The sequence below is a fragment of the Sphaerodactylus townsendi genome, linkage group LG06 (assembly GCF_021028975.2).
Source record: "Sphaerodactylus townsendi isolate TG3544 linkage group LG06, MPM_Stown_v2.3, whole genome shotgun sequence".
In the NCBI taxonomy this organism is placed as follows: Eukaryota; Metazoa; Chordata; class Lepidosauria; order Squamata; family Sphaerodactylidae; genus Sphaerodactylus; species Sphaerodactylus townsendi.
The window spans coordinates 110,962,634-110,989,485 of NC_059430.1; the positions used below are offsets into that span (position 1 = coordinate 110,962,634).

At 45.5% G+C, this 26,852-nt stretch overlaps 1 protein-coding gene across 8 annotated transcripts in view; it reads left to right on the plus strand.

The window, feature by feature from the left end:
* Positions 1–26,852, plus strand: part of PTPRU (protein tyrosine phosphatase receptor type U) — a 488,373-nt gene that overhangs the window by 280,688 nt on the left and 180,833 nt on the right. For all 8 annotated transcript variants that reach the window (XM_048499773.1, XM_048499774.1, XM_048499775.1 and 5 more), the window contains exon 8: positions 3,320–3,628. In XM_048499773.1, coding sequence (XP_048355730.1) covers positions 3,320–3,628 — 309 coding nt within the window. The remainder of the gene's footprint in view (positions 1–3,319; positions 3,629–26,852) is intronic.

The window sequence follows — 26,852 nt, forward strand, 5'->3', positions numbered from 1 at the left end:
GCAGATGGATCTGTGCCACAAAGTAGAAATGTGTCAAAATAACCTTGCATCAATATTCAAGAATAGCATGCTGTGTCAAAACCCAGAATGGAAAGTATATTGAGGTCTGGAAAAGAATTGCAATTCAGCATAAGTTGCCTGCTGTTAAAGTCCCCTGTGGATTGTCCAAAGAGCAGAGTATTAGACAAGTGTCTGAAATGGAGCCAAACTGGGTGTATGTGAACCTATGGAATTGCTTTAACCTAAGATATGATCCACAGTCCCAATATTGTTTACTACGTCTGGCAATTGCTTTCCAAGCTCTCTGGAAAGGTTCATTCCTAGCCTGGCTCTATCTACCATGTTTTGATCCTACCCTTCCTCCGGGGAACTCAGGTTATGGTGTGCGTAGTTCTCCTTCCATTTTGCCTCCACAATAACCCCTGTGAGGTAGGCTAGGCTGTGAGAAAGTGACTGGCCCAAGGTTGCCCAGTGAGCTTCATGGTTGAGTGGGGATTTGAAGTCAGGTGTCCCAGGTTCTAGTCTGCCATTCTAACCAAAACACCAGGCTGGTTCTTGTCTGGTGTGAACTGAGGATGCTAGGAATTGCAGCCAACAGTGGAACTTCTCCATATATAGCAGGTGGTCTACCATTCTGCCCAACTCCCTGCCATGCAGGATCACACAGTCAAAGCACTTCTGACAGACGGCCATCTAGCCTTTGTTTAAAAATCTCCAAAGAAGGAGATTCCACCACCCTTTGAGGCAATGCATTTCACTGTCAAAAGAGTCCTTATCATCAGGAAGTTCATCCTAATGTTTAGGCAGAATCTCTTTTCTCCCAACAATCTCTGCTTCTGCCCACCAACAGTCAGCTGTTCAGTGCGCAGAAGCAGGGTGGCTAAAAGTGGGGGAGCTATTGGTGTCAGTGCACGATTATGCCACTTCTGGCGTGATGTGGAAGTGCCGGCATCACACCAGGGAAGACGCTATATCATTTCCCCCAAAACTGTGTTGAAACAGTAGAGTTTTGAGGCAAGTGGCAGAGTGTCAACCTGATGCAGTGCTGGTTCTTCTGCCTTGTGCTGGAAGTGATGTCATCACACATGGACATTGATCATTGTTCCTTGTACTCTCCTCCCAACATCTTCCACTGGTTACCACAAAGGTCCTGGCAAGCCTAAGCAATCTTGATGCAGTTGACGAAGAAGAGACACTGAACTGGGTCAACACTTGGTTTGTTTTTCACCTGAGGTCCTGATGCAGTCCTTAACCCCTGTTGTTGCTCCCTTCCCTTCCCTTTGATCCAGCTGCTTCCTGTTTTTACCATCTCACTTTTGACCTACCCTAACTCTACAAGTATGCTTCTTCTTATATAGGCTGGCAAATTTAGGCTCTGGGATTACCCCTGGGACAAACATGATTTCTTTTGTTATAGAATTCCCATTCATCATGTAAGGGAGACATTTTGCTTTTGTAGTGGTGTGCGGTGGTTAGACCAGGGGTCCTCAGTCTTTTTCAGCCTGTGGGCACCTTTGGAATTCTGACACAGAAGGCATAGTACAAAATGGCTGCCATAAAATGACTACCACAGGAGGCAGAGCCAGCCACAAAAGGCCACAGCTTCACTTCAGTCACACACAGAAGATTCTTGTGCTGTGGTGGCAGATTATGTCAAAGCAAAGTTTTAAAAAATCTGCATAGCCAATCAAATCTCAAAAGACCAGTCAGAATTGCTGGGCAAAAGCCACACCTGGTCTTGGCCAGTTTCTAAAAGTACTTCATGGGCACCAGGAAAGGTGTGGGTGGGTGCCATGGCACCCCTACTGGCACCAAATCTGGGTTAGGCTGTTGTAACTGGAGCGGGAGATCCAAGTGTGAATCTCCACTCTGCCATGGAAGTTCTATGGGTGACCCCAGGCCTGTCAGTCTTTCTCCACCTAATCCATCTCATATGTTGTGAAGATACAATGAAGGTAGGGAGAATCAAGGGTATAGCGAGGAGGGTAAGGATGGCTTAAGCCCCAGGCACTTTTTGAATGGGGGTGCAGGCAGATACATCACCCTGCCTGGAATACACCACCCCAGCGTGGCCTCCACAATCCTTCTTCTCTGAGGAAGGGCCATGGAGGCCATGCTGGGGCACTGGATTCGGAGTAGGAGAATCCTCAGGCCCCTGTCTAGAATCTGCCACCTGGAATTCCCTGCTTCAGCATAGCCTCCACAGCCCTTCCTCAGTGAGGAATGTTGGATTCTGGGCAGGGAAATCCTCATCCTCCTTTGGATTCTAGAGGGGATTGGATTTTTTAAAAAGGGAAATAGTGTGGTAGCAAATGCCCATATTTGGGAAGTTGTTTCAAGTGAAAGACAGCACGGAAAAGGTTAAGACCAGCTCTCCTGAAGATGTGGCTGAGGAAATTGAAATACCAATTCTTGGTGTTCGTGAGTCCCAGTTCCTAGCCAACCAAAGGGAGGATGAGTCCTTACAAGAACTCTGGACTCAGGCGGAAACCTCCAATGAGCCTGAAGTCAATATAGAGGTCCCCTGCGTTGATAAAATTATGGAAAACAAATTGTACAGAAAAGCCAAGCGTAGGAAAGGTTCTGCTATATGGGAAATGAGGAAACAATTGTAGTACCCCACCAATATCGCATGCAAATTTTGCAAATAGCCCATGATAACTCTTTTGCAGGACATTTGGGCATAAAGAAAACCTGTGAAGTTTACCAGCTTGTGGGGAAGCCCCGAGACTAGACAAGGTGATGACTTCAACGCATCCCTGTAGTGACAGAAGCCTTCTCTAAGATTGGTGTGGACCTTATTGGTCCCATTTCACAAGTTGCTCGAAACGGAAACAGATACATCTTGACCATAATAGACTATACCACAAAGTATCCTGAAGCTATTCATCTTAAAGATGTGGAAGCAAAGGCAGTTGCCAGCACTTTATTGCTCAGTGAGGAAGGGTCATGGAGGCTGCACTGGGATGTCGTATTCCAGGCAGGGGAATCCTGAGCCTCCTTTGGATCCTAGATGGGATGGGATTTTTTAAAAAGGGAAATAGTGTGGTAGCAAAATGTTCGAAGCTGCCTGAAACATGTAGACATTGCCCTCATCTGTATTGTTTATTAGATTCATTATACTGTTTGTGTTTCTTTGTTTTTACTGTAATCCACTTTTATGGCAGTGTTTGTTATATGCATTTAATTGGTCTTTACTGCATTGCTTTTCCTAATTCTGTAACCTACTTTGAAAGGCGGACTGCAAATGAAGTAAGGAAATCAAACAAGCAGACTCTTTCCTTGCGCCGTTCATTAGTCCTCTCTCTTCCTTTGACAGAGCCAATGAGGACCCCCAAAGGCCTCGCCTTCGCTGACATCCAGCCTCGGCAACTGACACTTCAGTGGGAGCCTCTTGGCTACAATCTGACACGGTGTCACACATACACTGTCACTCTCTGCTATCGCTACGCCCTGAGCACAGGCCACAACCAGACATTCCGGGAATGTGTGAAGATGGAGCGCAACGTCAACCGCTACACCATCAAGAACCTCCAGCCGTACAAAAACATCCACGTCAAACTCATACTCTCCAACCCCGAAGGGCGGAAAGAAGGCAAGGAGATGATCTTCCAGACTGACGAAGATGGTGAGTGCTGGCAGCTTGGCTAAGGGTGTTGGTGTGGGGCAGAGTAACAGTTTCTTCTAATAGGATCTTGAGTATGGAATGAATGGAACTGGCCAATATGGTAGCCACAGAATGCATCCATGAATAAATGAATGCATGAATGAATGAATGAATGAATGAATGAATGAATGAACCAACGAACGAACGAACGAACGAACGCTAAGGTGTAACCCAGGGGTCTGCAACCTGCGGCTCTCCAGATGTTCATGGACTACAAATCCCATCAGCCCCTGCCACCATGGCCAATTGTCCATGCTGGCAGGGGTTGATGGGAAGTGTAGTCCATAAACATCTGGAGAGCCGCAGGTTGCAGACCCCTGGTATAACCCCTTCAGATATATAGCCAGTGTCTGAGTGTAAACTAGGGCAATGTTCTTGGACTCTTGTCCTGGAGTACCCACTCTTGATGAACTTGTGGTCACTTCTGGAATTTTGAGAAGGTGTAGTGTGGAGCCACCACAAAAATGGCTGCTGTGAGTGTAAGAACCAATCACAATATGGGAGGGGGGCAATTTCAACATTTTGGAAGGCTTCAAATTAAGCTTCTTACTCAATGTTGACCAGCTATTTCTTAATGGAGTCAAAGATGAAGTCTGCTGGTGTATTCTGCAGCTCCAGTGAAGTACAGGAAATCCAGGGTTTATTCCTTGCTTTGGAATAGAATTGCTTTGCAAGAAGAAAGCAAGTAGGGACCAGAAAAGTCAGCTGTGGGACGACATTGCCCATGGATAGCACATGTGGAATCACTGCAGAAATGTGTATGCCATGGAGGTTTGGTGAACATGGACCAAAAAACTTTTCCCCTGATAAGACGGAACTTATTTATGTTCTTTGATTGCCCACTTCTTTCTGCTGGTACTTATAGAAGGGGATAAAACAATGAGACCTCAGAATGGTCAAGGATAATGTCTCACAACTTCAACTAAAGTTATCAACCTCCAGGTAGCACCTGGACATCTCTTAAGAAATACAGCTGCTCTCCAGGGGACAGATAGTAGTTTCCATGGAGAACATGGCTACTTTGGAGGATGTATTGTAGACAGTGTGGCATTGTACCTTGTTGAAGTTCTTCCTCAGACTCTACCCTCAGAATATCTAGGAATTTCCCAATTCAGAATTGGCAACCCTAGCCTTGCCAACAAGATTGATGGAAATAGTTAGAAAAACTGGCACAGGAGGTATGAATGGCAGTGTCTCTTAATAATAGTACTTTTTGCACTGATGATCTAGAATTTGCAACATTTTAATTCCTGAAAATGGGTTGTACAATCAGCCTCTGACTAGGAGGTGAGGGTGGATTCCAGGATAGGACCAGCGTGGAGAGTCAGGGTGGTGTAGTGGTTAAGAGCAGGTGGACTCTGGTAAACTGGGTTTGATTCCCTACTCCTATATTCCTATTGGGTGAGCTTGGGCTAGTTACAATTCTTTGGAATGCTCTCAGCCCTACCTACCTCATAAAGTGTATGTTGTCAGGAGAGGAAGGGAAAGGAGTTTGTAAGCCCCTTTGAATCTCCTTACAGGAGATAAAGAAGGGGGTGGTATAAATTCAGACTCTTCTTCTTAACACTGTGGTCTGCCCTTGAAGTGACATGTATCACCCAACTCCTTCACATTTGCAATGAATGATGCTCGTTTGATCCAAAAGCCAGCAGATGTGGTCTGCTAGGTTCAAAATGGCCAGAGCGTTGTGGTAGTCAGGAGTAGTTATGTCCAAAGGTGATGGTGAGCTCCCCATCACTGGCAGTCGTCAAGCAGGAGCAGAAAGAACACTTGTCCAGGATGCTTTAGGGGTCTGCAACCTGCGGCTCTCCAGATGTTCATGGACTACAGTTCCCATCAGCCCCTTCCACCATGGCCATGAACATCTGGAGAGCTGCAGGTTGCAGATCCCTGTAGGTTGATCCTGATAATCACTATTATTTGTTATTATTGGCCATTGACTGAATTAAAGTATCTGTTTATCATATATTAGTAAGGATTGCCATAATGTATGTTGATGGCCTTTTGATTTATGGTTTGGAAATGTGCTAGAATAACAGACAAGCTCATGAACAATGGCAGATTTGTTTGAGGAGTATAAGGAAAATACAAGCGAGGAAGTCTAGTAATGCCTATTTGTAAATTTTAAGATTTTAAATTTATTCATTCATTTTATTTAATTTTATAATGACATACGTGTGATTTTTTTAAATTTTATTCCTTTTTATGCCAATTGTCACTATTGTTATTATTAGCCACTGACAGTAAATAAGGTATCTAATCTAGGCTGATCCTGCATTGAGCAGGGAGTTGGACTAGACAGCCTGTATCGCCCCTTCCAACTCTGTGATTTGATGAGTGTCTGCATTTGCAAATGAAATAGATTGGCTTTTGTGGAAATAATGCCAAAATGCATGTTGTTATGAGGTCAGTAAGGATAACTGTGGGGGTACAGAATAATTTTTCTGGCCTTGCGTCTTACACAAACCCACACATACAAACAAAGGGAGTAGACTTTGAACCACAATGGACTTTCTCTTACTGAAACCATTCCCCAAGTCTAGTCCTTGACAGTTCTCTGTTAGAAGGAACAGCAACAGTTCTCCTGTACATGCAACAACAAATGAGTATAGTTGGGACAGTAGTTTTTCAATTCTTTAAAGACAGCAGCCACTTCTAAACTTGCTGTACTTGGGGTGATTCACTTACACAGTAGTTCCATGCTACTTTCCTCTTCCCTCTCACCATGGTGTACACCTCCTCCCCTCTATTTTATCCTCACCCAAATCTTGTGAGTTATGTGCTATGAAATAGTGACCAGTTCAAGGCCACCCAGCAAACCTTGTGGCAGCGAGAATTGAATCTGACTGTCACAGATCCTAGCCTGGCCCGCCAAACATTACATCACACCCACCCCTCCTGTAAACCTTCTGGGGAGAAAAGTGTCCTTGCATGAGCAGTTTCAGGGCTGAGTGGTTTTGTCCTGGTTTTCGGCCACTGTTTTCCCATGTAAATCTTTTGTTCCATATTTTATGGTACAGTCCTACACAGAATTATATCCTTCAAAGTCTATTGGCTTCAGTGGGCTCAGAAAGGCATAACTCTGTTTAGGATTACACTATCTCCATTTAGTAAATTGGTACATTCATGGAGTGCCAACTCAGTGGCAAGAAATGGGAGGAACATAGGCCTATGTTGTGGGAGATGAGGATGGAAGAGAATACCAATGCCAGGAGGCAGCCTCTATGCCCTGTTGTTGGACCTCCATAGTAACTGGTTGGCTGCTGTGTGAGACAGGATGCTGACTCGATGAGCCACTAGTCTGCTCTAGCAGGGCTCTTCTTAGGTTCTTATGAGTCTGCATCTTCTTGGTTCTTCTCCAATAATTGAGAATCTGACTTGTCTAGGGAAGATGTCAACACAGAAATGAATATGAGGGAACTTAAAGAACCAGACATGGTGAACTGCAGAAGAGTTTAAATGGGGAGAGCATGAACTAAGGTAGTCCTCTGTTCCAGGCTAAGAAACATTGTGGATTGACTCAGAGATAGCATTCCCAATCCTTCAGTTCAGTTTCCTAGACATCCTGGTTTTCATCTCTTGGATTGGATTTCCTGATTTCCAGATTTTGATTTTATTTGAGCCAGCAATTTCAAATTACATTTGAATCAATCCAAGGAAAACATACACACGTCCTGTTAAAAACTAATTAGCAGCCCCAGATGGTGACTTTGAAAGTAAGGAAAAAGCAGAAAGTGGTTGATTTTATCCTCTCCAAGGATTCAAATAACCTCCCTGAAATGACATTTAACTTGGTGGTGGGGGAAAAGAACAATACAAACTCTTGGGGACCTGCCCTTTCCTATACACATAGTTTAATGCCTCTTGAAGAGATTATTTAACTCATGGAAGAGGAAGGGAAAGAAAGGGTCAATTACCACCACCAGGCACCCTTTTCCAATGTTCATAAGAACTTCCTGGGGCTGCTAGATTACCTTTTTAAGAAGGCATAACCTTGTGATTATGTTTATGGCATATCTAGTTTGAGCTTTTCTTTCAAGTATGGTTGCCAGACCCACCCCACCCCCCACCTTGGTACCCCTTCCTGCACTGTTGATTTAGCTGGCGGGGGAACTCACCCGCAGTAAACTTAGGCCAAGGCCTCTGGCATCAGAATGTGGCAACATCACTTCCGATGTGCACGGGAAATGACATCATCACATTGCTGTGGGGGTACTTAGGGATTTGGGTAAAAATGGCATCTACCGTAGAGTTTTGCCCAAATACCAATACGTACGTCCCTGCAGTTGTGGACAATGTGATGACATACTTCTGGTGCATGCCAAAAATGAAATCTGATGCCTACGTTCACTCTCAGTGATTCATCCCCCACCCTGCTAGGGTGTGTGAAGTACTTGGCAACCCTACTCCCAAACTTGAATTGGGGGGTCCAGTCAAAGTTATAAGAGTGAACACAAGCCCTAGATTGCCGACTTGGATGTAATGGCAGACAAGTGGGTGGTTCCAGCCAGCTTTTCAATTGTTGGAAGAGAGAAAAGGGGCAATCTTGCTCAATCCTTCTCCTCACTGGAGCCTTGTCCCACATAGTATTTTCGTCCTTTCAGTTCCCCAGTCAAACCAGGGTCGATTCCCCACTTCAAAAATGAAAGTAGATACAAACCGGTTTGGTAAGATTCGGGACCTTTTGAACACGGTTTCATGGTCCTTACTGCAGCTTCTGCCCCCTTGTTCCCAGAAACGCAACAGCCATGCAGGAGTCCCCACTGTCTGCGTATCAAACGCGTGATCCACTCAGGGGCTATCCTGATTGGCTGCTGCATTGTGCTGGAGCGGGAATTTTTTTTACTGTCAAACTGACAGATCCATGTCTGTTTGAGCATGCGCAGAATGACTCTACGCGGAGACGAAGAAACAGGAGATTAAAACAAAGCCCTGTTTCTGCACACCTCCATGTACTCAGATCCACGTGGATACAATGTGTAGCACTGCTTTGTATTGCCTTCTACTCAGTCAATCAGTCAAAATTGGCACCTTGTTGCTTTGTATCCATGTGGATCTCTGGTCCGCGAAATTAAAAAAAAAGGCCTGCGCGTGCATCCACAGCCTACTGCATCCTGCTTGGATGGGAGGCTCCACGTCACTCACAAGGGCAGGTAGTTCGAATCTGGATTCACCCCCCAACTTCCCCACTGCTCCAGATTGCCCACACGTTTTTCGAAAAGGGATGAATGCACATTAGGTGCTGGTGAAGTGGGGAGTTCTGCAGGAAACCTGGATATTTGGAGTGACAAGCACATATAGAATCGTGAGTGGGGAATTGACCCAGGATTTGGCTGTCGCATCTGAACCATAGAGGCTAAATCCCCCCTCAGTTCTTCCACTTTGGAAGAAATTTTTATTCTATTATGCAGTCTTCCCCACTGGAGCAGAACATATTCCTTTCATGTTTTTTGTTGAACATATCAAAGCCTAATAACAATAACAACAATTAGGATAATTACCACCTTGTTCTCAGCCAGAGCCTTTCATCGGTGGATCTCAAACACCAATTAATTAAGACTCACAACACCTCGGCAAGGTAGATATTAATGGGGATAAGGGGCACCAAGGTCAGCCTGCCTCTGATGTCTGTGGTTTGGAACATTTTCTGAGTGGAATAAGTGCTGTTCCATATCGCTGAAAGATCATCTCCTGATTCTTCCGATGATAATTGGGGCACAATGTTCGATCAGTGGTTCTGTGCTGAGTAAAGTTCTCTCTGTGAGCCTGTGAATATAAACCTCCAATTACTCTTTGTTCTCTTCACAGGTCACCTTATAACTTGGAAGGGGAACCATGGCAGTGAGTGGGGGCGGGGGCAGGGTGTTGGTTGGTTAAAATGTTGGGCTGCAGCCACACAGTACCGAATATTGCATTATTGTCTTGCTATAGACATCACTGTAGACATTGCTGTAGACACCTCCTTGGTTGCCTTGTCCACACCTGAAAAATCCTTTTGTGATTGACTGTTTTAGCACTGTTTCCCACAATGTGTGTAGGCGCATCGTTGGTCTCTGAAGGGCAAAGTCAGTAGTCAAATATATTCTGCTGATTGTGGTGGGCTTTCTGGGCTGTGTGGCCGTGGTCTGGTGGATCTTGTTCCTAACATTTCGCCTGCATCTGTGGCTGGCATCTTCAGAGGTGTATCACAGAGGGAAGTCTGTTACACCCTGTGTCCAGTCCAGTTAGGAACAAGATCCACCAGACCATGGCCACACAGCCCAGAAAACCCACCACAACCAGTTGAATCCGGCTGCGAAAGCCTTAGACAAAAAATATGTTCTGCATTAGCCCAACCTAGAGTCCAGGCGGCCACGGACAGTGCCACTCTGCTACTTCCAGAGGGCCTTCCAGAAACGTGGAGAGGCAGAAAACGGCAACCCCCCCATGCCACCATAAAGCCCTCATGGGGCTTAATGGACTTATGCCACCCTAAAGGATTGAGTAAGTCCAGGTCCTGGGCCATGGCACAACTTGTTGCAAACCCGGGATGGAAGCAGACTAACGTTGGCTCCCCCACCCCCGGGAGCGTCCTGCTCTCTCTCCCCCCATGCCAGTGTCAAATCAGGATGCCAGCATAGCTCCATGGCAGCCCAGACTACCAAGTTTCACTGCCATGGAGCTGAGGAGCAGCTGGCTGCTGGCACCTTGGTCTCCTCTGCCAGTATGGGTTCCCCTTGCACTGGCAGGGGCAAATATGTCGGCACAGACCGCACCACCTCCTCAGGAGGATTCATCCCCCCTTTGGATTGGGATGCTAATCTCTAAGATTTGGACTTTTGAACAGAGAGGTCAGCCTAGCACAGCTGCCTCCTGGAATTTCATTGTTAGAAAATTAGGTCCTTCAGTGGCTGAGTACCTGAGCTTGGGTTCCTGGCTCCCCAGCAGTATCATTTCTGAGGGAGGGAAGGAGACATTAGGGTTTTATTATGGGAAATCTGTCTTCTTCATTCCACAGTTTAGTTGGGAGATGTTTCCAACCCTTTCCTCTCTCCCCCCAGGCCCACTTTTTAGCTCTGACCTCGGCCTGGTGGAATGCTGTTTCAAATGAGCCCTGGACCCTGTGGAACATGCTCCAACTCCTCAGGCCCCATATGACAAAGTTGTTTCTTTTAGGCCTGTGATTGAGGTCGCTAACGGGTTCCAACTTGACTGGCTTCCCTTCCCTTTCTCTCCCCTTCTTTCCTTCCTTCCCTTGATTTTGTCTTTTTTGCTTACTTATTCCTTCCCAATTGACATCCACCTCTTAGTTAAGGCTCAGGATTACATATTAATGTATTCTATGTCAGTGATTGATTTTATTGTTACATGTGGAATCATCATAAGCTGCCCTGAGCCCTTTGATGGGGAAGGATGGTAAATAAACAAATAAATAAACAAACAAAAGATGAATCCTTATGAGGGTGTGAAACCCTGGATAAGGGGAAGAGATTGGAGTAAACTGCTCCTGTTGAGGGTTTCTTTTTCAGACTAAGGCCCACAACTTTGCCACGGGACCAGCTGCAGTGTAGAGGAGAGAGAGGATCTGGAGACTGCAGTGCTTAGTAGCACCTTCTAGACCGGGGTCGGGAACCTTTTCCCCTCAAAGAGCCATTTGGCTCACCCTCCCCCGCTCACCCCCCCACTCGCTCGCCCCCCTCTGTTCCCCGCCCACTTGCTCGCTCCCCCCCGCCTGCTCACACACACCCCGCCTGCTCACACACACACACACCCCCCCCGCCTGCAGGGCGGCTTGCAAGGACGAGGGTCGGCGGCTCTGGCCTGACGGGCCTTGAGGCGAGATCGCCCGCCATCTGCTGCCGTTGCAGATGGTGAAGATGGGTTCGGCGGTCGGCAACGAGCCCATGGGAGACGGAATTTACGCGTTTTGACTCCGCGATGCCGCTCGACGCGGGTTCCGACCAATTTGGTTCTAGAACATTGCGGAAGTCTCCACTCCTGGCACGGCATCACCTGACTGGACCTCAGCTCGTGGCATCTGGGACCAGTCAGTAACTCTATGGCTCAGTCTTCAGTCTAAAGAACTTTTCAGGCTGTCAGCAGCTCAAAATGGCACCTTCATGTTCCCCTGGGTATCAGGCCTTGCCTCTGGATCTGTGACTCAGACCCGATTGCTCAGAAAGTCTGCCCGCCTTGCTTGCTTTTGACCATCACCCACCCACTCATACCTTGCTCTAGGTCCCTTGCGCTCTTAGGCTGAATCCTGTCACCCAAATATATGGGAATGGCAAGACAAGATTAAGAAGTTACCAAACTATGAAATGAGTTCTTTCTCACCTGCGCCCTCACTTTCTATCTATTGGGTAACTTTTCTTTTTGAGGGACTTCCTGATATTCAGACATTATTCTCCTTGTTTTGTTGAAGACTCGCCTCATGAAAGAACACGAACTCTCAGTATTCTGAAGAAAGCTGTAGTATTCTGATGAACTGAAACCAGTGGAGTTTGAAAGGTGGCAGCCGTCGGAGTGTACTGAATTCCTAGGGGAACTTTGGGAAACTATCTTTTGCTAATGACTCATTATGCTTGTAATCTACCGACTCCCTTTCCACCGACCAATTATCTCGCCGCACTTACGCCCGGAACGATTTCCAGTTCTGAAAATGGCCTGTGTTAATGATGATCGGTTCCATCAGAGCTTGCAGATGTGAAGACCCTGTCGCAAATAGCAATGCTAGAAAAAGGGAGGGAGGGCACTCCCTGGTTCCTTGCTGTGCAGGTGCTACAGCGATGTTGAAATGTGAGGTTAGCTTAGACTGCATAAAATTGCATCCAAGGGTAGATGGAACATCACACTCTTTGCGTCATGAATGAGAAATCTTCTTGTTTGAAATTTCCGTCATGGGTACAATGAGCAAAGCTTTTCATTGCATTCATGCCTTGTTCTTTAATCATTTGTTAGAGAAATTTGGGTCTTTTTGCAATTCACTTTTTTTGTAATTCACGTTTCTATAACCTCCCATAAAAGCCTGCTCAGTACCGACCAGCCATCACACGCAATCTATGCAATTAAACTGCAAATGAATCGGGTCTCCCGGGGCTTTTCTCTCTCAACTTTTTGGTGCATTAGGGAGAAGAAAACATCAGGTGTAATTTTCTTGCTGCAGGTTTTTAATGAGCCTAGGGGTTCTCAGGTTTGCATTCTTCCTTTCCCCCTCAGCTAAAACTGACGATTTTTCTAAGTCGAAAGACATTGGAGGTAGAAGTTTGAACCAGTTTTCTTTTTGGAGCCTTCAAGCAGGGATTCTAAAGCAGAGTTAGTGTAGAATCCTGGCAGATATTAAAAAAAACTGACTGACTTGGCTGGTCCAAGCCGGCCTGATTTCATCCGATCTCACAAGGTAAGCAGGGTAGTGGACTACCATGTAGGTAGGAGATACCACAGAAGTCTAGGGTTGTTGCACGGTGGCAGGCCACAGAAAAATCACCTCTGTTCATCTCTTGCCACAAAAATCCTACAGGGTCTCCATGAGTCAGTTGTGACTTGATGGCCCTTTCTACCTCACAATGCAAGAATCCCACCAAGCACCCCGATTTATCTATCACAACTTTCCATCTTGACTTTGCAAATGAAGGCGGATGGGGACGGGTTGTGTGTGTGTGTGGAACAGAGCATGTGATCCTGAAAATAAATCCAGGACCTTTCTCACTGTGAACAACATGAAATTTGCTTATGACTTCTGAATGCAGACCTCTTGGGCTAGTTATTTGTTCAGAGGCTGATTTCTGTGCAATGGAATTCTGTTCAATGGAATTCTGGGACAAGAATTATTTAGTGCATTGCAGAAGGCCGTGTGGCAAATAACTCCCCTTGGACCATTTCTATTTAGGGCAGCAGCCCTGGGGTGGGAGGCGGAAGCTCCTTTTGCATGTGTGGCCCAATCCAAAATGGTAACAGAACCTGCTGGGTCTGGGGTCCTCACCCTCTTGTCCCTTGTGAACCCTATCTCTTGGTCATTGCCCTTCAAACTCTGCTCTCACTTACCTGGCAGGCGTTCCCACTGAACACAGATGCAATTCCAGTGTGCGAGATGAGTTAGCTGTTGCAGCAGAAGCAACAACAGAGTCTTGTGACACTTAAAAGACTAATGGATGGATGGTAAAATAAGCGTTTGTGAAGCAGTTGGAGTGGAATCCAGCCTATGAGAGCTGATATTACAATAAATTGGATTGCCTTTAAAGCATCACAAGACTTCTTTTTCTTGAACACAAGTGGGATTTATTTCTGAGTGAACACTGGCTCATATTGAATAGCATGTTACTGTTCCAGTCCTTTTGGGGTTCATGTATCATGTATCACTGTGTGTGTGTATTAAGTGTAGTCATGTCACTTCTGACTTGTGGCAACCCTATGAATTAATGACCTCCAAAATGTCCTGTTAGTAAAGGCCTTGTTCAGGTCTTGCAAACTGAAGGCCATGGCTTCATTAATTGAGTCAATCTCCTGTTGGGTCTTCCTCTTTTTCTGCTGCCTTCTGCTTCTCCTAGCATTACTGTCTATATTTACCTCTACTTATCTGCCCACCCGCCTGCCTGCCTGCCTGTCAGTGGCGTATCTACCCAGGGACAAGGGGTACCGCTTGTCCCCGGGTGTCACTCTTCTGGTCATGTGGGGGGCACAAAATTGGCCCCCCACGTGACCAGGAAGTCCTGCTTCCTTGTCGTTTTCGCATGCCTCGACCCTGTCTGTGTCAGTTGAGGCATGCAAAAACAATGAGGCAGCAGGACTTCCTGCTGCCTCCAAGTGCCCTCAACCCCACCCTGGACTCCCCCTCCCTTCTTCCCCCCCGCCGACTGGGCTCCCAGCCGGCAGTCCAGGAAGCGGTGGGACTTCCTGCTACCCAAGCCCCACCCCTGGCCTCAGTGCTTTTAAAAGCAGGTCTCCGAGGCCAGGACTGCAGTCTCTTCTGGCCTGCTCGGAGGGGAGGTCAGAAGAGACTGCAGGCTGCCGACTGGGAGCCCAGCCGGCAGGGGAAGTCGGGGGTGGGGGGGTGGGTGGGCACCCTAGACCTTGCCCATGTCCATGGTGACATGGGCGGGGTTGAGGGCAGTGGGGTGGAGCCTGGGGCATCAGGGGCGGAGCTGGGGTGGGGGGGCAGAGCCTGGGAGGCATCCTGGAGACAATTTGTCTCCGGGCACCATTTACCCCCAGTACGCCTCTGCTGCCTGTCTGTCTATCTGTCTATCAATTAGGGTTGCAGACAGTGTTTTGTCAGTTCAGGATAACTGATTAGAAAAATGGTTTGATCAACTAAAATGGTGCCTTGATTGATCAGGCAGCATATTGATACTGGTATAGATAAGTATGGATATAACATACAGCATTTCAGGCATTCCTTTCTATGTGCCACAAAAGTGGGAATTTATTTTCTGTGCCTGATACATCATCTGTAATTATGATCTATAATAAGGTTTGCCAACCTCCCGGTGGTAGCTGGCGATCCACTGCTATTACTGCTGATCTCCAGGCAACTGAAATAGTTCACCGGGAGAAAATGACCACTGTGGAAGGAGATGCCGCATTGAAGTCCACCCCCAAAGCCCGCCCTCCTCAGGCTCCACCCTCCAAATCTCCAGGAATTTCCCAACTCGAGTTGGCACCCCTACTTATAGCCAAAGGGATTGTTCCTTTTTTGCTCAAGGACTATTGGCTTGGTTCCTAAAGTGCTGTAGTTGGCACAGTTAGAGGAGCAAGTTTTGTGCTGATTTCTTCCCTCCTGCCGTACTCCCAGCAAATTCCCTACACTGTTCTTTGAGATCCAGGTTACCACAGAAGCACAATCGAGGAGACTCCAGCAAGGAGGGAGGGAGTCAGTTGCCTCCTGGTAGCTCACACTGCTTAAGACCCTAGCTCAGTGGTGGCGAACCTATGGCACTCCAGATGTTCATGGACTACAGTTGGCCATGCTGGCAGGGGGCTGATGGGAATTGTAGTCCATGAACATCTTGAGTGCCATATGTTTGCCACCACGGCCCTAGCTATTGTTTTTCTCAGATGCATTTTTTTTTGCAAATGTAGGTGATGAATTCATTGAATACCAAGTTCATTTCAATTAACTGGCTTCCAGATTTTAAATGTGACAATAGGGAGAAAACAAAGGAACATACACATGTGGTTGGCATAAACCAGCCACTTGCAAACTGGGTTGTTCCATCCCCACCTTCAGCCCACCAGCCTGAGCTACCCATTTGTGGAAGGCCTTTTCCTTCTTTGAAGCTCCCACGGTTTCTCCTCTTTTATGTACCAGGCAAAAACAGTTCTATTTACCCAGGCATTTAACTACAGGGTTTGCTCTTTTAAGACTGTTTCTACAGTCTGAGTTGTTTTATGAAGACTGTGTTAGTCTACTCAGTGTTTCGGTTTATGTTTGTGCAGGAGATTTAATGGCTGGGCTTTTAATAGTTTGTTAATGTTAATGTTTTTGTGCCTTTTCTGCATTATGCTTTATTGTGCAGTCTGCCTGAGGCCAATTCTCTGGGGAGGAGGCATAAATAATAAGTCTTTGGGGTGGTGGGCAGAGGGCCAAGTCTGAAGAACATGCTGAGAGCATCTGCAGTTAGATAACAGTGGATACTCCTTATTTGCCAAACGTCACATTTAATTGGGGAATAAGATTTCTTTAACTACGTTAATGTTACATCAGAGATTAACAGATGTGTTCCTTTTGACAGTACCTTTCTACCAACTGAGGGGACCCACACAGCCTCTTATGATTTTTGGGAACCAAGTTTGTTTCAAACTATAAACCTTCCCCTCAATTACCAGACATTCTTAAGGTAGCAAATATATAGGAGTGGGTTCACTTCGGTGAGGTAAGTTTTGTGTTGATCAAGTAGAATATGGAGTTCACTGAGGCAGAAGTTGTACATAAACACAAAAATGATGTATTTATTTACAGGTTAGTTTCAAGAAGCTAGATCAGCAGCACAGGTCTCCAGACAGACAAAGGAGAAACCTGGCTGAGGCACATACATCTAAACTAGTTATGGTATAAGAGAGTAGTTAGAATTTTCAGACGCTAAGAGGCTTTTGCTGACAAAAACTTATGCTGGATCCTCTCATGCACACAAAGGATTCCCCCTGCACCCAGCCTTCTGCCCATCACTCACCAATGCCAAATAACAAATCAGGATCATAGAATCAAAGAGCTGGGAGAGACCCCAAGGGCCATCAAGTCCAACCCACTACAATGCAGGATCAGATCTGTCTTCTTCTCTTTCACTGGCTGGTCAGGATTGATGCCGTTTCTGGTCTCTGAGTTGACCATGCAGCAGAGAAGTAAAGTGGGCAGCCCTAGAATGTTTGAAGTGGCACCAGCAAGAATGAGGCTAGCAGTAAATTCAGCAGTATTCTTTAAAAACCGACCACATTCTGCCTCTCCCATTTCAAACAAGGAGAGAGAGAAAAAGAGGGAGAGAGAGAATTATGGGAGATGCATCTACCAAAGCCAGACAGGGAAAGTCAATTAGAGGATGTCTAAATTTAATGTTGGAACATGAAGGTCTAGTTTTTTTTCCTCTTGGAAAGGGAACAGCGAGAACAAAGAATGGGTAGAAGAACAAGAGAGAAGCAGAACGTCAAAAAGTGATGCTTTCTCCAATGCATCAAGGACTGGCATGTAAATTGGGCATGTTGGAGGAAGTGGGAAAAATAGGAAGGTCTGAGGGCCAGTGGGAACCAGTCTTGACGGCAGAAGTTTGTCCTGGAAAGCAACTCCTCATCTTGATGATCTTTGCCACATTCTTACCGAAGTGCCGAAAAGCTGCAAAAGAACCTGTTCCTAGTATTTCAACTTAGGTTGGCCTATCTGACAGCTACATAGTACCTACATCATAGGGATGCATATTGCACAAACTTGTTGCATGTCTTAACTGCCTCTTGTGCTGAAAGGGAGCATGAGGGAATAGACTACACGCTAGCCCAATATGCCACTGGATATTGAGCTATTATGATCTTTCGCCTCCTCTGAAATCTGGTTGGTGAATCAATGGAGGAGAGCCATAGCCAACAATATGTAGATTCTTGTTGGTTAGCCCTCATCCGGAGGCCATCAGGTTCCCAGCTCAAACCAGAGAATCCCTTGCAAAGATGCTTTCCAGCTCTTCCTCTGCAAACATTATGAAATTTGGGGGGCAGTGCCTGGGGAGGGAAAATTTCAGGGAGCAAGTGATGTCACTTCTGGGTGATGCTGTTGGTTGCCCCCTCGTTTCTGTAGTCACTACTAGGGAAAACTGAGAGTGAGGGCTGGTAATTCCACACCCTGGGCATGTAAATGGGAAGCCTACTTGCAAAGGGGAGGTCAGAAAAAGGCAGCTGTCACAACCGGGAAAGAGGAAACAAAGTAAATAGTTAGCAATGTTGCTTGAGCATTATTAGATTTTTTTTTAGGTCTGGGGGTATCAAATTCTAAGGATCTGGATCACCCTGTGAAGCCATCTGTTGGGGGAATGAGCTGCAGATCTGTTCTAAGGAAGCATCTTCAATACAAGATACATGAAGCCGCCTTACACTGAGGCTGTTTCTGCATGACCGAAAAACAGCACCCTAGGGATGGTAAAAACACTGTCCCTGGGGTGCTGTTCACACAGCTGCAGCAGTGCTGTGCTCATCCCCCCTGCCCACCAGAGCGAAAATGCTGCTTTTGAAACTCGCTCCCTGAGTGACTTTTTCCAAAAGCGCTGTCTTCTCGCCGGGACGGTGCGAAGCACACTGGCATGAGGGTGCCACTTTTGGCCCATCCGGTGTTCCCGTTCACCTACCTCTCCTCCCTGCGCAGCTCTGGATGGCTGGAGGGACATGCCCACGCGTGGAGGGACACTGCCCCGGAGGTTGGAGGGCAGCATGGGCATGACCCTCCAACTGTCCAGAGTTGCACAGGGAGGAGAGGTAGGTGAACGGGATGACCTGCAGGTGATTCCGTGCAGAGCTGCCTCTGTGGGTCACAGCAGCCTCGGTGCTGTCCGCACGAGATCAGGCAGACACTCTCATGCGTCCACCGGCATTAATTATGCTGGTGAACAGCCATTTCTGCCAGGATCAGCCTAAGTCAGACATATCGGTCTATCGAAGTATTTTCTCTGACTGGCATCAGCTTTCTAGGGTCTCAGACAGAGGTCTTTCCCATCACCTGATCTTTTGAGCTGGAGAAGCTGAGAATTGAAACTGGGCCCATCTGCATGCAAAACCGTTGTCCACCACTGAACCATTGTCTCTCTCACTTTCTTTGGAAAGCTGAAGAGACCCAAAACGGGATGTGGGGGGAAGTGTTCAGAGGGAATCTTTGTCTGGAAATCAGGAACCAGCAATCTGATAAGCAGAATCTTATGTAGATGAGGACCACTTTAGTTCTGTGAAACAAAAGGAGTGGAGCAAACAGAATTCATTCCAGCACTGACTTTGGTGAGTCAGAACTCACCTACACAGATGCCTAGGTCATGTAGTATGCTGCCATTGGCTAGGCTGCTGGACAAAAGGCAAATTACTTATTTAATTAGGGATTTTTAATGCCACCTTTCTTGGGGAATCTGCTACGATGTGGCTTACAAAACAGCGTAACAAAGCATAGACCTTAAATATGATATGTCAACACTCAGCATTAAAAAAATCCTGCGAATTAAAAAAAAGAGAAGTTAAAAAAGCTCAGAGTATTTTAAAAATGAGCAGCTTAACTGGGTTCAGCAAGTTTCAAGCTAAAATGGAGTGGTCTGGCTTACACCTACATAAAGGTACATTCTCACTTCTTGGGTAGTGAACATTTTGCTGGTGTTGAAAGCAAGAAACAAAACTTTGTAATGGTCTTAGACAAAGACCTTGTGTGCACAACGAGCAAATACTCTGATAGCATTATTCCTTCTAGGGCAAAGCTTGAGGATGGACCTGGTGTGTTTCACCCTTAATTGGCAATTAACTCCTCTTTACAAGTTTAGAGTAAATACCTACATTAATCACTGGGGAATTGTTTTGGTTTCTCATCCAGAGCCTTATCATAAGACTTTGCAGCTTCAGGTTACATAGTAATTAATCTCCATGTTTCTTTTTTTTCTTTTTTCTTTATAAGCTTCAAGTTAGAACCAGTTAACCTGGAAGAGACTTTTGTTGCTAAACACTCAATTTGGTAGCAGATATTAGCTGGCTTAATTTAAGTGCTACCAAATCTCTGTGTAATGTCTCTGGCTTCATGGATAGCTGGTGGTCGAAAGTCGCAGCCAGCTTATGGTAACCCTGTAAGGTTTTCAAGGCAAGAAATGTTCAGAGGTGGTTTGCCATTGCCTGCCTTGGCATAGGAAACCCTGAACTTCCTTGGTACTTTCCCATCCAAGTACTAACAATGGCTGATGCTGCTTAGCTTCCGAGATCTGGAGAGATCAAGCTTGATTGGGTTATTTGGGTCAGGGGCACAAAGCAAGCAATCTTGCAAATAACCAGGGAAGGAAAAGCGAAAGGCTTGAAGGGTGAGGTTTAAGTTGGGTGGTACATGAGTAGACCTTGCGATTGTGCCTGTTCATAACGTTGGGGCCAGGCTCTATTTATGAGAATTGCTTATTAGTGTATTGTCGAAGGTTTTCACAGCTGGAATCGACTGGCTGCTGTGGATTTTCTGGGCTGTGTGGCAATAATCTGGTAGTTTTTGCTCGTAATGCTTTGCTTGCATCTATGGCTGGCACAGAGAGAAACACATCTTGTGGTGACATTCCTCTGAAGATGCCAGCCATAGATGAAGGAGGAGGAGGAATTTGGATGTATACCCTACCTTTCTCTCTTGTAAGGAGACTCAAGGTAGCCTACAAACTCCTTCCCTTCCCTTCAAGGTCAGAATTATCTGCTCCTGAACTGCAGCAGCTTACTAGGGTCTCAGGCTCAGTTTTTTCACATCATTTTGTACATAATAATTTTAACTGAAGGTGTCTGGAATTGGAAATGGGACTTTCTGCTAGCAGAGTAGATACTGAGCTCTTGCCTCCCCTCTTAACAAGAGCACATGAAGTTGCAATATCTTGAGCCAGATCTCTGTTCTATCAAGGTCATAACGGTGATCTATGACTGGCAGAAGATCTCGGTTGACGTCTGTTCCATCACTTACTCCCTGGGTGTGTCAAGGACTGAATCTGGGCCTTTTTGCATACAAAGTAAGATGCTTGAACATTGAACTCCAGCCCTAGTCGAGTCTTGCCTGAGTACTCGGAGCACTGCTTCCAGGCACTTCCCCCTTGGTTCTTTCTCTGGGGCTGCTTATGGCCCAACTCTGATGCATCTCAGCCAATTCTCTTGTGTACCCAAATAGCAGGGATACATAAAGCAGCAGCTGCTATAGCAGAATTTAAAAACAGATTGAGGGATGCATTCCTCCAGCAGGATTTGTCCTTTCTGGCAAATTTAAGAGTTGTTTCTTGATAGTACTTGATGACAATTCAGTCACCAATATTGGAGTCCTATCTCAGCTCTCAGAATTCTGTGAAGTGGAGTCTGTGTTCAGTTTCAGCAAGTAACCCGGACATCTGTTACTGGAATAGCCCATACTGTTAAAGATGCTGTATCTGTGATGTGGGTGTTCTTGAGGATTTTCCTCATTATTCATGCCAATGTTCTATCTGTAAAGGTGGCTGGAGTCAATGTCTTCTCCCCAGCTTCCTCCTCCTTTTGATTTCTGGTGCAATTTACAGAAAATTGAGTTTTTATTACTTTCAAGCGGGAAGAACTCAGCTATGGGAAATGTGGCTACGTTTGCTTTTGCCACAGGAAAAAAGGAAGTCATGTGTACATGGATAGTCAGGTAAAATTCTAAGCAGGTTTATGCCCTTCTAAGCTGAAGATGGCATTCTACATCATTTGTACTTCATGTGTTGGACAAAGAAGAAGAAGAAGAAGAAGAAGAAGAAGAGTTTGGATTTATATCCCACCTTTCTCTCCTGTAAGGAGACTCGAGGTGGCTTACAAGTTCCTATCCCTTCCTCTCCCCACAACATACACCTTGTGGGGCTAAGAGCGTTCCCAAGAACTGTGACTAGCTCAAGGTCACCCAGCAACAATGTAAGAGTGTGGAAACACATCCGGTTCACCAGAGAAGCCTCTGCCACTCAGGTGGAGGAGTGGGGAATCAAACCCGGTTCTCCAGAATAGAATCCACCTGCTCTTAATCATTATGCCACACTGGCTAAAGAGGCCACAACACGGGTCAGGGGTGGTGAGCCAGCTTTGGCCCTTCCGGAGTGGGAAAGATCTGTGATTCATGTCCTGGTAACATCGATATTAGATTACTGTTAACCTGATCTTCAGATCTCAGAAGCTAAGCAAGGTCGAACCTGGCTAGTATTTGGATGGGTAACCTCCAAGGAATACCAGGGTCCAACTCTTAAGTTTTGGATCCATTTTTGTTTTAATTCTGAAGTTGCCAGCTTTACTTACCATACCCTTGCTGAGTTTCACTCCTTCATATGGGTGGCTCTAATAGAACGAAAGATATCCGCTTTGGGCTTCTCTCTGGAGTCCTTGGCTATGTTATTTCACAAAGAAATATTTTGAGTCCTAAAACAAAGATGACTGGATCAAGAATTTCAGAACCTTATTAGTGAAGCCACCAGATCTTGTTCGCCTTTACATCTTGGAATTCCTTTTAAAACATTCTGGACAGCCATGAATCTATCTCAATTAACTCATCCAAAACATCTCAGGGCCCTTTCTCTTGCCAGATGTAATGTACTTCCTTCTGCAATTTTATCAGGGAGGTGTCAAAAATCCCTCTTCCTAAAAGGGTATGTGCATGTGCCATGAGGTATATGGAAACTGTTCACCATATGTTGTTATATTGCCCTTTTTATGTGCCTGTAAGAACCAATTTGTTGAATCCGCTATTGGCTAACAAACCTGGTTTATCTGATAATCAAAAAATGGCTAGTTGTTAGATAATGATGACAAGCTCATCTCTGACACAGCTGCTAAGTTACTACTGTTTATCATCAAACTGCATCCTGATTGTATATAAGGTTTTTTTATGCCAACAAAGGGGTGGGTGGGTGGGTTGGTTGGTTGGTTGGTTGGTTGGTTGAATACCAGGGTGTAGATGTCTGAGGAAGGCAATGGCAAATCTATCGTGTAAACAAAATTTGCCTGGTAAATGTTGTGATGTGACACCACCTCATAGGTCAATATTGACCTGGTGCTTGCATGGGAGACTACCTGTACCTTTTACCTTTAAATATTGGGCAGCCCCATCCAAGAGCCGGAAGCCCAGTCGCAGTCCTGAGGCCCCTCCTGGTTGCCTCCCCCCAACAGGTTTCTCAGCAGTGTAGAGAGGCTCAAAACACCCTCCCTGCTGCTGAGAAGCCTCTATGGGGCTCAATAAAACTACCCCAAAGGGTGAAGTAAGTCAGAGTTCCTGGTTCCCGTTGTAACGCTGTGAATGGCTGGGAGGAAGCCAGCTAAAGTCAGCTTGTCCCTGTACCACCACTGCTATGCCAACTTCAGCTCTTGCCTTGAGTTGATCAAGATAATACTGGGGAAAATCACAACCTATGCTGAGACACAGAGTAGACTTTTTTGAAGTCCACTTCAATTACAAGCATTCTGCAACTCAACAGGATAACCACATCATCAAAGTATTGTGGAAAGGAAACTGACTAGCCTAAACGGATTCCAAGGTAGAGTGGAACTGAGCAAGCCTGGTACACAAGTGATTGGTCGTTTTGGTCTGTGTATGTGCATAAGTGCTGTCAAGTCACCCGTGACTTGTGGTGACCCCAGCCAGGGGCTCTCAAGGCAACTGGGAAGCTGGGGTGGTTTGCCTTTACCTCTCTGCAGAATCTTCCTTGGTAGATTCCCACTAAGTACCAACCCGCCTTACTTCTGAGATCAGACAGGATCAGGCTGTATTGTGCGGCCTTTGTACTGGTAAAAAGAAAGATAAAAGGGTGTCCTCTCTTCAGTCTGGAGGGTGACTCTGCCTGCTTCCCACGTGCCCGACCTTGTTTACTTAACCTGTTTTCCCCTCAACCTGTAATTCCTCCTGCTGTTTTTAACCACACTGTAATTGCTGCAGCTGTTTTCTGCTTGTACCCTTGTACAGTAGCTCCAGCTGTGCTTTGGCTGTACTCTAAGTGTTCCAGCTGTTTTTCTGATTAACAAGGCTCTCTTTGTACCCTTTGAGTTAAATATGATGTCTAATATAGTGTGCTGTCTATGCTTCTCTGGGGATCAATACATCTTTGTCTGAGCGGGGTGATACTGTAGATTGTACATGTCTGTTTCAATTATCTGCCTATCCAATTTATTTAATGTGGCTATCTGGAGCTTGCCTGGGACGGCTTTATGAAGCTCTATTTCTGATATACTGCTATTGTCCTGGTATGTTCACTAGAAATTGGGTTTCCTTGTGGGTTTGTTAAATCTTTTTCATGCGAAAAAACAGTTGGACGGAAAAGTAGCTGTGATTTGAAAGGGGAGGTGGAAGACTGTTAAAATGCCTGTGATTTTAAGTATAATTAGGACTCTTAATGAGTAAGCAGAGAGGCCTCTGAATATTTCTTAAACTAACAGCCTTAAAACCTGTATTGCTTTTGTGTTGAGGCTTCAGCAACCAAATTAGCTCAGTGGTGTTTGCCATCTCTCTTGTTTCTGTACAATTCTGGGAGAATAAAGGCCAGTTGACACTTCACAGGAAATGAAATACTTCTGTTTTCCAACAGAGATGGCCCTCGTTCTTTGTAGCAAAAGTCAGAGGACGTGAGTGTGGTTGAAACAAAACGGCACCTAGGAGATATGGCCAATTACAAATCCCAGGAGCGTCTTGTTTGGGATAGGAATGGCCTTCAAACATTAAAAAAGGTGTATTTCTGGACAGTGAAATTATAGCATATTATATACAAGTGATTTTGATAGTGGAGGTTCACAATATAGTTGCTTCCCTTCTAGACTCTCCCTTATAGGCAAAGATATATATTTGTATGTATGATTGTACACCGAGTGGTTGCTTCTTTATTTGATCAAGTAGTATCTGTTATGACTGGCAGTGTCTCTCCTGAGGGGTCTTTCCTGACTCTTCCAGGCCGTACCTCAGCTCCAAACATGTGAGGCAAGATGCTGAAGCTCAGGATGTTCTACACAGCAAGTGTGTGGTTACCTCTGAGCCACAATCCTTCCCTTTTTAAGTCAATGTGGAGCTTGGATTGCTATTTGCCTGCCTGTGGTGGATAAATCCCTAACCTCAACCCCAGTTCCTCTCCCTTGACAAATTGCGGAATGGGAGAAGAAATTGCCTGAAAATGGCCTCCATTGTGACGTTCTAGAAATTTCCTCAAGTTCCTATGGTCTTTCTTATAGCAATTAAGGGAATTCCTAGATTATTACTTAGAAGAAATGATATTTTCTGTTCAAATTTCAGCGCACGCACGCACGCACGCACGCACGCACGCACACACACGTCCGGGCATTGCCCTCAAAATTCAACATTTGCTGAGGCTTTCGTAAAGGCCGTTCAACTATGGATCACTGCCTGATACTAAACTACCTGGTAGAGAAATATGTGCTTGTCAAAAAAGGATCACTATACGCAGCTTTCGTTGATCTTAAAGCTGCATTTGACAATGTAACTCGTAGTCGGCTTTGGTCAAAGTTAGCAGAAACTAATATCGATAGACGCCTTCTCCACTTAATTGTCAAGTTACATGAGAACCGCGACCATACAGGTAAAGGTTCTCACACAAAGGTCATCTAACGGCAGTACATCTCTGCTCAGAAAGGTGTAGCAAGGCAAGGGTGCCTTCTAGCACCCCATTTGTTGCTTTTATGTTAACACATTAATAACAGGGTTTCATAAGAAAGATACCCATGCACCCTATCCTTACCGGCTGATAAGAGTATAGCCATTTCTCTCATATTATGCCGATGATGCTGTTGTATTATCATTGACAAGAGTGGGGCTAAAAATCGCTGAAGATATTTGCTCGGAATATGCACAGAGGAACAGCTAAGTATCAGCTACACAAAGACCAAGATCGTGCATTTTAATGCCAAATTTAAGAAACTGAAATGGCAGTTGTTAGGTCATCAGATTGGACAAAATAAAGTGTTTCCAAATACCTAGGTGTGGTTTTCCAGTACAGCGGAAAACCCTCAGCTATATACAAACAGCCATACACACAGCACAAAGGAGCTCACAGGCAATCCCTAAGATATTTTCGATCACAAGGGGGTGGATTTTATTCCAGCGGCAATTAGATTATTTGAAGCTAAATCCCTGGCACAACTCACCTATGGAGCCCCATTGGCAATAATTTCGGATTTCACTCTATTAGAGAGAGTCCTATCCACATTCCTCAGAGCTCTTTTTAACACTCCTAAATGTACAGCTAATGTAGTTTTAAGACAAGAAGCAGGGTTGGTTAAAAAAGTTGAGACAACCTTTTGGAGGCTTATTATCAAATACTGGCTTAAGGTGCTCTCCCACCCCATTGGTTTGTTGCCTTTGCTTCTGGCAGCGACACCATATCCAAACTGGCTAGAAAAATTAACACTTAAACTTACACAGTGTGGTTTTGGATCCTGTACAATTATTGGAACTGGATCATTGCAGAGCAACAACCTTGGTCTATCAACGGCTCAATGATATTGAAATGCAAACAGATTTCTCCTTGTTACCGGCGTTATATAAACCATTAAAATCTTGGACAGGTATCACCGGCTGCCCCTTACCTGTCCAATATAACGTAATCTACGAAATGCCGCTGGAGCCTTTTCAAAGGAGCCGATTTTGGCAGCTTTTACATCAGCCAATCTAATGGGCAGATTTCAAAAAAAATCCCATGACATAGGAGGCCCTATGTGTTTGTAACTCAGGGGAAGTGGACTCTGTACTACATATTTTATTACATTGTGAACTCCATGAAGGGGAAAGGGAGGCGTTAATTCATCCATTGTTTATCCAGTACAGAAATTTAACTAGAGTTAATTCCGACTCAGTTCTTGTGAGAATTTTGCTGGAAGACCGAGTTTCTCTTATATCTCAGCAGGTAGCTAAATTTTGTATGCTGGCATATAGTAAGAGAAGAACCATGTTGGGACCAAGAGCCAGACCACATGAGGGTGACCGTAAGAATGCTACAAGCTGATGATATTTTTTGTGTGGATTTCTGTTTCGTGGATTTCAGTGCAAATT